A 13,111-nucleotide genomic window follows, 5' to 3' on the forward strand; every position below is an offset into this window, starting at 1 on the left:
TTTTGTCAAAAGAAAAGTGAATGAACAAAATAAAAAACTGCTGGCAGTTATACAGTCACCATAAACAAAAGCAAGATAATGTCAGAGACCTCAGAAGCACCTTGGATACATAGTTTACCAAAGATATCAATCCTGCAAGTTGAAGCCCACAGTAGCTTTTAGACTTACTGGTCTAAAAGCCTGGCACTGAAAGCTTGAAAAGCAATGTTCAGATTTGATCTCTGGTAAGAGTCTTTTTTTTTTTTTCATGAAAAAAGTAGGGTTTATTAGTTAGAATAAAACCCTGATCTACCATCTTATATACAGAATTCAAAGCACAAGCCACTACAACTACTAGGATCCTCATGTTATGGCTTTACAAAAAAACTATACATACTTTGTATGTATATATACATCCTTTACATGTATTTATACACATAGACATCTTATACTCCTCCCATAGCAACCCCTCAACATCAGTAAGAAAAAAAAACGTGGAAATACTTGGTTTCATAAACTTGTAGTTCATCAGGCTTATTTCTCAGACAGAATATCGATGACTACAAATTGTGGAAGGCTTCCTTGCAAATAACATTACATTTCATTACCCAGTTTCAGTACAAAACAAAACCCGCTGATGACCAGGGAAGGGACAGGGAAGAGGCACTGTTGAGTAGAAGAAAGCCTACATGCACTGGCAGGGAGGCTGAGGTGCAGCCAAATGGCTGAAAAAAGCAAACATAGCAGATGACAATGCATGTGCCATAATCTTGGAAAGGAAATGTCAGAAGGAAAGTGACACTGTTTGGAAGGTGAACATCTTCAGGCTATGCTGAGCAGATTCCTAAAGCCTCCACCCACGCCAGTGTAACACACTACTGATTTTTAAACTTGCAAACTACAAATTTGGAATTTTTTTCTCTATTTTTAGATGAATTCTAGGGATCTTCAAACGAACTGGAGTGAATTTGCAATGCATGAATATTCATACTGCAGACAGTCAAACTAGCTTTCAGCTGCCTTGTTCAGGTGTTGGTAACCTTCTAGTCTCAGGGAACTCAGTGTGACTGTATTTTCACATTGACACTGAAACAGCAATATTAAAGGCAGCTGGGTCACATCTGTAACATATATATTGTTTTGGAGTCCTGACAACTAACGACAGGTAAGAGTAAGCCGCTGACACTCCTAAGAATAGGATGTTCTTCTCTTTGTTCTTGAGTCACAGAGTGTTTGTGTGCTTATTTGTTTGTACACATCTAGAAAATAATTACATGCATTCCTCATTTTTATTTTCTGCAGGCAGATACGACATATTCTAGCTGTCACAGAACAAATAAGCTTAATGGACAAAAAAAGATCTATGCAAGAAAGCTTTCCAAAAGTTTCCAAATATCTTGCAAGCAATCAAGCATTTCCAGTATGATGTATCATACTGCACATAGAGTTTATTCCAAAGAGATATTTAGAATGATAATAATGCAAAGCTAAGGGTAACACACGTCAGCATTTTGGTACACTAGCAGAACAAGGTTAAGTATCTTGCCTATTACCTACTAGTTTTGCTCAGCTCAAGACGAAACTTGCACAACTTTGTACAACAAAAGAGAATTAAACATCTATGCTCGTTCCTAAAGACGGAATACTAAGCAAGCTTAAGGTCATTCAGAGGAAACTAAACTCAAGCAAAAAGATTTTCTAGAAAGATGTAAAATACACCTTTTTTCCCCCAAATCAGATTCTCAAAAGTTGCAAAATAGTAATATAATAGTAAAATAGTAATTTAATAGTAAAACCTGATCACAGAAGTAGAGTTTATAACATCTTTATTTTAAAGAGGCAGGATAGCGGGGACAGAGTGAAGAAATGCACACAAAGACAAGGGAACATTTGTGACAATTCAGTCTAGCAAACATTCACAAAATCCTTGACAGAAGAAAGGTAACACAGAGCAATAGTAGGAGAGGAGCAATATTTTACAGCAGTGGCAAGTCTGAGTGGAATACATGTCACTCGTAATCTGAGATGAATTGTCACGTACCAGTTATGTACGTCTTTCAGACATCAAATGTTTACTTCATCATAAAATTGATGTAAGCAAAAATCACAATCCATTAGAGCTTTCAACATTTTCATAAGCATTTGCACAACTTCTATACAGAAAATTAAGTAGAGGAACACAGACTCTACATCACTCAGGAATCTGCTTTTATGGCACAAAACAATTTTGCAACAACATTAGACCATTGCCAGGACAGCTTGCACAGAGCAACAGGTAGAGCTGGGCAGGAAACATTTCAGGAAAACTGGGAGTAGGGAAAGGAAAGAGAGAGAGGAATGCATCCCAAAGTTAACTGACTGTTGAGGGCATTGCATTCTTTCCATTTCACAAGACTAAATGATTATTCTGTGGGTTTTTCTCTCAAAGGAGCTGTTCCACTTTGTGGAAATATTTGAGTATATTAAACGAAGCAGGGACTTAAATCTAACTCTCTCAAAGTTAACTAAGGGTCTTTTTCACTAGGCTATACTCTGCATCTCTGTGGCCCTTTTGTTATTTCAACAAGATGAAATTTCCAAAGGAGAATATATTCAGGATAAAAAGAGAATGTGCTTTAACTTCTGTTTTGGGGCATTCACTCGTTAGATCCAAGATCTCGGTTCAAGTCTCTGGTTTAAATAACAAAGAACAAAGACCTTGCACTTGAGTTCTTCACATGCCAAAAAATAACGCTGACCCTACAGTACTCATTATTTTGAGTATTTCTCTGGTTTTGACTGGCAATTAAATCCTGGAACTGAAGGCTCTTTCCAAAAATTTTTAGTTGATATTAGTCTGTTCCTTTGAAAAGTTTTCATTTTGGTAATTTGTAATTGTAAGGAAAATAAATACTTGGTCAAAAAATTCCCAACCAGCTCTAATAACATACGTTATTATTTCAGTTCAGAGTTGGAATAACATTACATGTTCCTTTGCAATAACCACATAATAAAAGGTAATATATTACTGAATGACACAGAAAGGAAAACAAGATTCCAGTTGTCTTGTTGTATGCAAGGTAAGAAGATTCAAATATGAAGGACAAGAAAAGATGTAAAAAGCTTCAACAGTGAAAACAAAGACCTTATTTAGCAACATAAATTACAACAATGGTACCACCTTCTTACATAAATGACCAGATCCCCAAATTAACTTTCAAACAAAACTGATGTAGGTGGAGCTACTGAAGGACAGCAAGCAGATTCTAGAGAATCAGAGCAGGTGACAAGTGTTCTGGAGTAAACATCTTCCACTGCTGACATGGGTACAGAACCCGAACAAAAGCTGAGATACCATTTGTTCGTGTCCCTCCTCCTTTCTTTTTTAAGCAGATAATTCACGGATTGTTCACATGAAAATACAGTATGTTAACAAACCACTGAAACAGTTTTTTAGCTAGCATAATTTTATCACACTTTCAGAGAGCAGAGTTTCAGAGAATGGTACAAGGTACACTTTAGACATGAGAACGCATACGGTCCCTCCCAACAATCCTTTGAAACCGTTTGCTTATTTTCATTCACTGTGCTTTGTTGTGATTGAACGAAGTAGAACATGGAGACTATTTTAGAACTATATAGCTCTCACAGTAAGAAAATTAAGATGTTTCCCTCTAAGTCCTGCAAAGCTACACGTATGCCGCCATTCTATTAGAATAATCAGAGTTAATTGCTCTATGTTATACAATAGCATCATGTGATACTTTTAAATCTTTTAAAATCAATATACACCACTCAGATGTTGCTTTAGCCAATTTCTCATAGAATGTGCTCAATTCCTTCTGTGATGCATAAGCAAAGAAAGCAGCAGTCCCCACTGCAGGGTGAACACTGTATTCTTCATTAACAAAGTCCTATTCTATATATGGAAACATGCATTTTCATATATATGGTTTTTACATTTGTAAATTTGACAATTCATGCTTTTAGAATCCACAGATGAAGCTATGGGTTTGCTGTATCAAGCACTTTGTATTATCTTTAACCAAAGGCTGATAATGGAAAAAAAGAAACAAGAAAGAGCAGACAAAAGAGCACCATTTCTCATGCATTCAATGCGATAAAGTATTTCTTGTTGCTCAAAAGGGCACAGCAAACATGCAATGTCATGTCAGTACAGTCAGAGGGAGCACTAAAGAAAGCATGAATATACAATAGCAAATTCTGAAAAAAAAATCTTGTAGGTTTTTTCTTTTCTCCTCTTAAAAATCCTTTTTTTTTCCCCTGCCATTCTCTACACATCTGTGTAAATAACAACTCACCAGGTATCAAAGGTGGTTTGTCTCTTTGAGTGGTTTGCCACCGTGCTGCTGTCTGCTGGTAGTACAGAAGCTCTGTTTGACACATTGTTTTCTATGTACGTGCTGTCTGGACGTGGAGATGGAACTGAACAGAGAAAGAGCAAAAACTGTATACTGAGATCTGCCAAAAATCACATCTTTGAGTTGTATGATTTCTTTCTACCTCTTCTACAAAAAACAAACGAAGTGGCAGTTGCGCTTTATGTAAGAAGCACAGAAAAGTACTTCTTAACTTTTACAGTTTGGAAAGCCATTGTTTTATAATAATTGCAAGGTAATATTGTAAAATGATGGCATCACTAGAACTTGGTAAGATATTCCAAACATCATCTGCAAGTGTGACTGATAGTTAAAAACAGGAAATAGAATAAAAGGCTGGATTGCTGGTATTAAAGACACAAAACACTACAGCTCACCCTTTGTCTTAACACAAGCCTTAGGTACAAAACAAAACATTAGTCTTAAAAAAAATTAGATTTAATGTAACTAGGAGTAAGAGATTACTTATAAAAAATGAAGGGATAAAATCAAATGTGTTTTTTAAACAAAAATACTGTACTTTCGAAAACATTCTATACATACCTAAAGTACAAATTTGATATCAGAATTACAAATAACATCAGAAATATATGCAGTGGATTAAAACTGATCAGACACTAGTTGCAGCACTACTGTACTATCAAAACTGAATTGTTAATTTTTGATTAATTTCTAGTACAAAAGCACATGCCAGTAACCTCTATTTGAAGTCAGTACTTAATCACTGAGTCAATAGGAAGTCACAGTGTTTCACAGTAAGTTTTTCTTCCAGTAACTTTTACATATACTTTTATCAATGTATACTTTGAATATAATACCACTTCTCCAGTGAAGCAGTTAAGTCTGTGCATTAAAATAAGGTTGTTTGCTATATGTAGTTAAATAATTGCAATGGGACACTGACAAGGATTGGCAGAACTGAACATGGCTAAAGCAGGTCATCTGCCAATTGATCAATCTGAAGAGGATCAGAGAGAGACTGGTAACTCTACTTAAGGTTATTAGGTGACTCATAATCGAATTTTAGCTGATTGTGCCTACTTAAGGTTCAGGGGAGCCCCACAAGCCTCCTAATATTCATAGGACAGTAATTAGCTTGTCATCCTTGTTCTTCTCAAAGGGATTACCCAGGTTTAGCTATGAGACAGCTGCTCACAAATCACTGTCCTTACTGTACCGTACCAGAACAGTATCTATTCATGTATACACACACATGCACATGCACCCACATGTATATATACAGGTACTTATGTACATTAACACACTCCTGTTTTATTGTTTATTCTCAATTGGGCTCACATAACTGTGCTTTTACTTGTTGAAACCCTGAATCTTAGTAAACCTGCACAAAAGATACAAATGTAAGTTTCAACGAATGAATGAATGGCACTGGAAGATCCATACACCATATTACCTAAGACAAATCAGCATGTCAGTGTGTCACAAGTAGAAAGGTGTTCAGATTTAATATTAGTAAGAATTGTAAATATGAATTGATATTTAAAAAAATAAGGAGTTCACTCTAGCGATTTTCATTTATTTTGTTCAATTTTCCCTAATAAATTATCTTCTGGTTTACAAAGAACTACACTGAATATGCTTTTAAATATGCAAAAATACTTTTTGCACAAATTGAATACTAATGCAATGACTACATACAACTGAGTATGTCAGTCTAGTATCTGAAAGCGTGGTAACAATTCTTTCTCCAATTGTTTTTTTTCACATTGTTCACCTTAGTTCTCTGCACCAACTTCCACTACTTCATTTATATTCCATGTTAAAATTCTTGTTTAATTTTTAAAGATGCACCATAAAATTACCTCTGTAAAAACTGCCAACTCTTCTGGGAACAGCTTCATTATACAGAATTCTATTTTCCTTAGTAGATGCTCCATCTTCTGTGTGTGGATCATGATATGCTCCACCCTAGACAAAAGAACAGTCAGCTATTTAAAATGAAAGGCTGTGTTTTTAACTAACATACATAAGGAATAAACTCTGAATTTTACTACAGACAGTTTTCATTTCATGCTATGAAAAACTGCCAGTCTCAAACCACCATACCCCATAATCAATAATTATTTGGTTTTGTTGTTCCATTCACTTTTTCCAAAATGGCATTAACAAAATTTTGCCTCTTAATTGTAATTTTAAGGACTTTAGCATGATTCAGACCTCAGATTTTCGCCGTGAATGAAATGCAGCTGTAACATCTCTGGAGGAATCTTTTACTGGAGGTCTTGTTAAATTTGTTTCTGATGGAATCTGGTCACTCTGCTAATGGCAAATTTTAAAAAAAATAAACAAGAAATGCATGTAATTTGTGATTATTGCAACACCAAAGCACTATCTCTTAACAGCTGTTATACAGTAGTACCTACAGGAGCCAGCAGTCACAAAATCTACTATTCACAAACTAAGAGGCATCCCGAAACTAAGAAATATATAAGCTGAATAGGTAGGTCAGACAGGATAGCAAAAGTACATCACCAGGATAGCAAAAGTACATCACCATCTCTAATTAATCTATGTTTTCGAATGAAAACTTCCTGGAAGGTACGTCAAATAAAAACTTAACTACTCCCTCATAAACGACCATATATGCATGGAATTGGCCACCAAATATGACTTAATTCCTTTCTTAAATGAACCAGAAGCTGTGACTCTTTCTGCAGTAAGGACCAGATAAAATTCAATACTCTAAGACCTCCCAGGAAACCGGGAAACATTTCCAAAATTTGTTTTGTCTTTCATTAATAAAGATCTGAACTCACTACCATCAATAATATAACTCCTAAAACTGTGCCAAGATGATAAATGCAACTAAAACAATGGTTTAAATCACAGATTGCTTCAGCAAAATTTGAGTTTGATAAATTTGATTAAATTATGACTTAAGGCACTTCCTGTTGGTTAGCATTTAAGTCATAAATATAAGACAATAGTAGCAACTTGTACTTGAATTTATTCTGCCTACCCCTTTGCGTACATTTAATTTAAAAAGAGCCCTTAAGAAAACACTGTTGTAACTGAGACTTGGAAAGCATAATGCACCGAATGCAAGTAAGATTTAAACCTAGCGAACAAAGAATGATTTTCTTTAAAATGAATTGTTAGTGGCTTAATGGAATCTACAAACAGGGAAGTAAGGACATTTCACAAAATATGAGCCCAGAGAGACAACAGTAGCAGAGAAAACCAGTAGAACTGAATGGAAAAATTTACTAGGAAAATAATACAGATTCTTTGACAACCTTTGTATTTTTCCTGAAGTTTGGAGTTCACCATGGCTGAAGAAAGTGAAGTTTTCTCATTTGTAATACAGCATATGGCAAAAAAAAGGGATAGGAAAGGATTCCTATCTGAAATTCCTATCAGAGTCATACAAATACTGTAATTTTAATTCTGATTTGTGATTGGAAATAGTGGAAAAGAAGGAAAACAGACAAAAACGCTTTGCGAACGTACAGACTTGCCATATATTTCAAAAGAGTATTTTTCCCTTCAGGCTTCTGCTGGTTGAAATATGGCCTTAAAACAATGAATTGAAGACTTAAGTTTAAAAACCACTGACCAAAAAAGATAAAGGTGAATTCTTTACAAATGATTAGACATTCCAAAGGAAACCACAATGAACAAAACTATAAGCATTAGGATGTATAACAATTTTTCTAATTGAAATAAAGTTTTTCAAGTAGCTGTCAAAAGACAAAGAATGATCTGATAATAGGAATTAAAATTAGAATTAATTATCAATTTAATATCTGCTAAATAATTCAGGAAAAGATCCAAATATTAAAGAATACAAGGCAGTGTCAGCTTTTATTATCAAAATGTCAAATGTTGCTATTACTGCCTTTCTACAATCATATTGTGAAGAAAAGTAACATTTAATTCGACTGAAATGAGAGAGAGAAAAAAATGACTAAGCACAAGAAATCTTATTTTAAAGCAGAGCTTCTGTAATTCCTTCTAAGTAGCCATTTTTCTTTAAATTCTCTTCTTTTATGAGATTTTTTTCTTCTTATAACGAATAATTCACATAATTCTGAACAGAAGAGACATAATAAATACAAAAATAATGTATTAGTAACGTGCTTTTAAATATATAAAAATGCCTTGTCTATGCTTTCTTCTGTTGAAGAGCCATCCAGCATGTGAAAACTCTTTTTTTATGATTGCATACAAGTCTACTATGTGTATTTATTATGTAAACTGAACAGGCTGAGGTTTTTAGTCTTTGTCACTATCATTTTTAGACTTTCAATAATATATGTAGATCTGACTTTCTGCAGTTTGTCAACAAAACTGAACAAGAATTTTGAAGTCACTTTATGACATAAACGTGTATTAAAAAAACCAAATGCTGATTTTATTTTCATTTATGTTTTGGATCAATGGCACAGCAATCTAAGGATATGGGGACATTCGTCTTATGCAGAACCTCAAAAATTCACAACTATTGTATTAGGAAAGTAAATCAACACTGAAATTGGCCCTTTCTCCACACTGATGAAGTAATACTCATAACAAAATATCATAAGATAAGTAATGACAGTCACTATAGCACTGCTAAGGCTTCAGTTCACTGGTGGCTTCTCCCAGAAAAAAATCTCTACCCTGTTCCAGTTATATATCATACTAATCAAGAGGAATAGTGCAGTTTTTATATCCCTCTAGCAAATCATGACATTTCATCAATAATGTCATGCTATAAACAAGTGAAAAAGCTCACTTCAAAATTTAAGATTGCTATTCAAAACAGAAAGGCATACTAGCAAAGTTAAATAAAACACAAACGAGAAGGTTAATTAAGGAAAACCAATACAATAAAAATGACATTAGAAAACATAACAGACTAGGAACTACAAATTAAATGTTAACTTCACAGACATTTTTTCTGTTCTCACATTTCAGTACACTATAAAAATAGCTGTCATAGTCCAATCATTATTAGCTTTAACGTGGCCTCATTTTGCACTCCAACTACTTAGCGTCTTTTTGGTTTTTTTGGTCTCACATCCCTTGCCTTACAGCACCATAGAAGAATAACTAAGCAAACAAAGAAACAGAAGAGAGAAAGCAGGACACTGTCCCCACATGAAATAAGGAGAGGAAGGTAAGTCTTCCATAACAGGTGATATTTTGAACTAACCCTATTAGTATCTTCTGTACAGTCTTCTCGTGAAGAGCCAACAGACCTTGTGAGTGACTTATGCTGCACCTGTGGAGATAACAGTTGCAGGCTGTTTGCTCTGGCTGCCATCCCTTGCCCTACGCTTAAGCCACCCTCTGAGCCCTTTGACCTCACTCTGTCCCGGCTCACATACATAGAGTGTCTATGAGGGCGCTGTTGTGAAGAGAAAGGACTGGTATAACCTAGGCCATAGGAAAAAGATTCGTGCGGAGCAGAGAGCGAGTGGGAATGGCTTCCATCCATGTGATCTGGCAGTTTCAACTCCTCCATTGTTTTGGAGTGCCTGGTTGAAGGTCTTCGGGTGTCCAGAGTGCCCTCGCTGCGGTTATTCCTCCCAGAAGGGCTGAGCAAAGTTCTGTTATCGCTATGGCGGGGAGCGGTCGGACTGGTAGGAGAGTTCAAGTCCATGCAGCTGGATGGAAAATAGCGACTGCTGTTTGGTTCAGCAGCTTGAGCCCTAGCCTCAGACAGGTTGCCCACGGATTTCGAGTCTGTCAGAACCCCATGGCTCTTTGACTTTGTCCGATACGAAGGACTCTTAGAAGACTGTGGAATGGTATCAATGTAGCTGTGGCGACTATGCTTATCGCCAGGCTGCAGCGTCCCAGTTTTGCTCTGAGACGTTTCCATAAATGAGTGCCTGTTCTGCTGAGATCTGGTGTTAGACTTCAGGTACTTTGTGCCTGGACCTTCAGAACTTTTTGGGTCCACGTTAAAATCAAATTCTGTTTTTGCCTTTGTCTCCTTTGGACTAAGAAGATGTGGCATGTTATTGTTGGCTAGATCTTTATTGCCAGATCCAGGCTGGTTGCTTGATTTCTTCGCGTGCATTGGGCTATGTGCAGCTGCAGAAAGGTTTCCATTTAAAAAGCTTTCATTTGCTGGAAGACCTTCTTCTCTTGGCCCGCCAACCCCTAGTGTCTGTATATCCTTGCTGTTTGATCTGTGGTGTGACTGCAAAGCAGAACTTTTGCTGGCTTGATTTCTACATTAAAATGCATAAAGAAGCATTAATATACCAGATTACATATTCACATATTAGTAACTTCAACAAACGTGCACTCACTTTAAATGGGAGTTGCCACTTTATAACACAAAATCAGCAGTAAGATCAAAAACTTCCGCTCATTGCAGAAACTGTGAACTAGGAACCAGAAACTCCACTAGAATAACAGATTTGCAAGCGTCAGTATATTGTTTTTTATTGGTTATATCCTAAGGGACCAACTCAATTTTAGTTAAAGGATTCTGCTAGTGAAAAAAAAAAAAGAAATATATAAAATCCAATCATAAAAATTCCAACTTTCCAATATATATATTTAAATATTTACCAATTTGTAGTATATTTGTAATCGCTACTCTAAGCATTATTATGAAAATTAGCTGCAGATCCACTGAAGGAATTGTTAAACACATCCAGCATATCAAAGTTAAAGTGGAACAATCAAATATGTCAATGCTGCCAAAAAGCCTTGTACAGTCAATGCTCCAGGCTACATAATGTATGTCTGAGGCGAGTGCAGGCAGAAGAGAGAGAACAGAAGCTATTGTGCTGGTCAAAGCCATTCAGATGGACTGATTCCAAGGTCTGTGCAGCCTGGTAAGCTCTGTAACACCAAGTCAGGAATACCACAGGAACACTGACTTTTGCAGAACTCAGATTCTACAGCATAAAAGCAGATCTGCTCATGGGCCCATTTTGGCCCTGAAACAGTGCAGCTGCAACTGAGCAGTGTTGTGGCTATGCTTACTAGCCTTGATGGACATAAGCTGGCTTAAAGCTGAGTAAATGTACTTATTTTTAAATCAGTTCTATCATCATCTAACTCAGATATATTACTGAGGTATAAACTAAGAGCTGACAGTACTGATGAATTTGTACATTTGTGGATCTTATTAGAAACTATTATCGGATAATGCTAGTTATTTTTATATTAAGGATTTTTGTACTACCCAATTCCAGTGATCTAATGATATGCTCAATTACAATTTCAAGAAATTAAGAAATACCAGCACCAGTAAGTACGTATAGCAGCAGCCAAAACATTTCAGTAACCATTTCAGAAAACATGCAGGATACAGACGTCACGCTCCCAAATTTTAAAGTGAGGAATGCTGTTTTTTAAATCTCACTGGAAGAACTAAAGAAAAACCTGGCTAGGATTAAAAGACATTGTAGTTCTGCATACTTCAGAGGATGGCCTTTAGGAAAGCTTTTGTCAAAGGAATGCGATGAGTCTCTTTCTACTAAAGTATTTTATCCACCAGAAAACCTGGTTTGTTGACGTACTGAGATCAGGTGGCTTCTCTCAAGCTATGTGGGTCCAACAAAGGAGTTAGTGAGCAAATACATCCTGTTTTAAGTTCAAGTAGACCAGACTCAGTTCATAACCACAACTGCAGACAAAATTCTGTTTATCCTTACTGTGGAGCATGATCAATGCATTTTTGTTTTCTGTAGCGACACCTCCAAACCACAGAATTCTTGCTATTGTTCAGAAAAGAAGCTAACTTTTTTAAGATGAGTAAGCCAAATTATTTTCTTATCGTCATGTGAGAAAAAACTTTTACTTTTTTTTCTTTTTTTAAATCTCAAGATGCATTCAGCCTGATGAATATAGCTAACAAAAAATTTCAGCTTGAATAACTGTAATAATAAAACTATGTCTGCCTTCTTTGTTCAGTGAAGCAGCATGGAACAGCATACACATTGAAACGTACTTAAACTACAAAATAACTAATTTTCTTGAAGATAATATTCTGTGTAAGCACTGTTATAACTTACTCATTAACACAGAAAATATCAGTGTTTAAGGGTCAAACGACTACGTTTACCTGTTAGATAATGTGTTGCTGTCGACGTGGTAAGGCTTTCTTTTAGCTGACCGTGAAGGTGAGCTTCCACAGCGATCCAAGAGTCTTTGTGTTTGAAATGAAGGATGGTTCAAACATTGTTCTGTCAAGTATCTGTCTGCTGGATCTAACTTCAGTAAGTTCTTTGGAAAATAAATCCGAAAGTTTAAATGTTACTATGCGTATTTGTGTCAACAACAATAAAGTAAAATAAAGAACGTTAATGAGATAGTTTTTTAATCTCCAGACCGTCTGTGATTACATGCAGGTACCAGAATAATTTCATACTGCATTTAAATACACATGATACAAAATGAAGACTTTCAGAAGTATTATATTCTAAGGAACATAAGGGAACATACACGGTTATAAATTTGTGCTTAACATGTTTAAAACAAAAAAAGATGTAAATGGAAAACTATACATGTACCTATATATATATAGATGTTAAAAATATGTGACTTTAAAGATACTTTTCAGGACATACTATAAAACATTATTAAAACAAAGAGTATTGAATTACCATTACTATAATACTGCCAATGAAACAGGCGTAACAAAAAGAACACGCATACACGAGCAGTATTAAATGTTCAAAAATTCCTTTATAGTTTATAATTTTTTAAAAACATATACAAATGTGAGTTGGTTTTTATTTCAGTAAAGGTTCAAGTTCATTCATGTTTTTAAAGGATCATCT

The 13,111-nt window shown here is 35.5% G+C and overlaps 1 protein-coding gene across 10 annotated transcripts in view; it reads right to left on the reverse strand.

The window, feature by feature from the left end:
* Positions 1 to 13,111, reverse strand: part of CDKL5 (cyclin dependent kinase like 5) — a 124,759-nt gene that overhangs the window by 17,493 nt on the left and 94,155 nt on the right. For 8 of the 10 annotated variants that reach the window (XM_048933318.1, XM_048933344.1, XM_048933371.1 and 5 more), the window contains exons 11-15: positions 12,394 to 12,554; positions 9,517 to 10,543; positions 6,537 to 6,638; positions 6,182 to 6,287; positions 4,281 to 4,404 (exon numbers count right to left, since the gene is read on the reverse strand). In XM_048933318.1, coding sequence (XP_048789275.1) covers positions 4,281 to 4,404; positions 6,182 to 6,287; positions 6,537 to 6,638; positions 9,517 to 10,543; positions 12,394 to 12,554 — 1,520 coding nt within the window. The remainder of the gene's footprint in view (positions 1 to 4,280; positions 4,405 to 6,181; positions 6,288 to 6,536; positions 6,639 to 9,516; positions 10,544 to 12,393; positions 12,555 to 13,111) is intronic. The other 2 variants (XM_048933352.1, XM_048933360.1) reach the window with 2 other exon arrangements.

This window comes from Lagopus muta, chromosome 1 (genome assembly GCF_023343835.1).
Source record: "Lagopus muta isolate bLagMut1 chromosome 1, bLagMut1 primary, whole genome shotgun sequence".
In the NCBI taxonomy this organism is placed as follows: Eukaryota; Metazoa; Chordata; class Aves; order Galliformes; family Phasianidae; genus Lagopus; species Lagopus muta.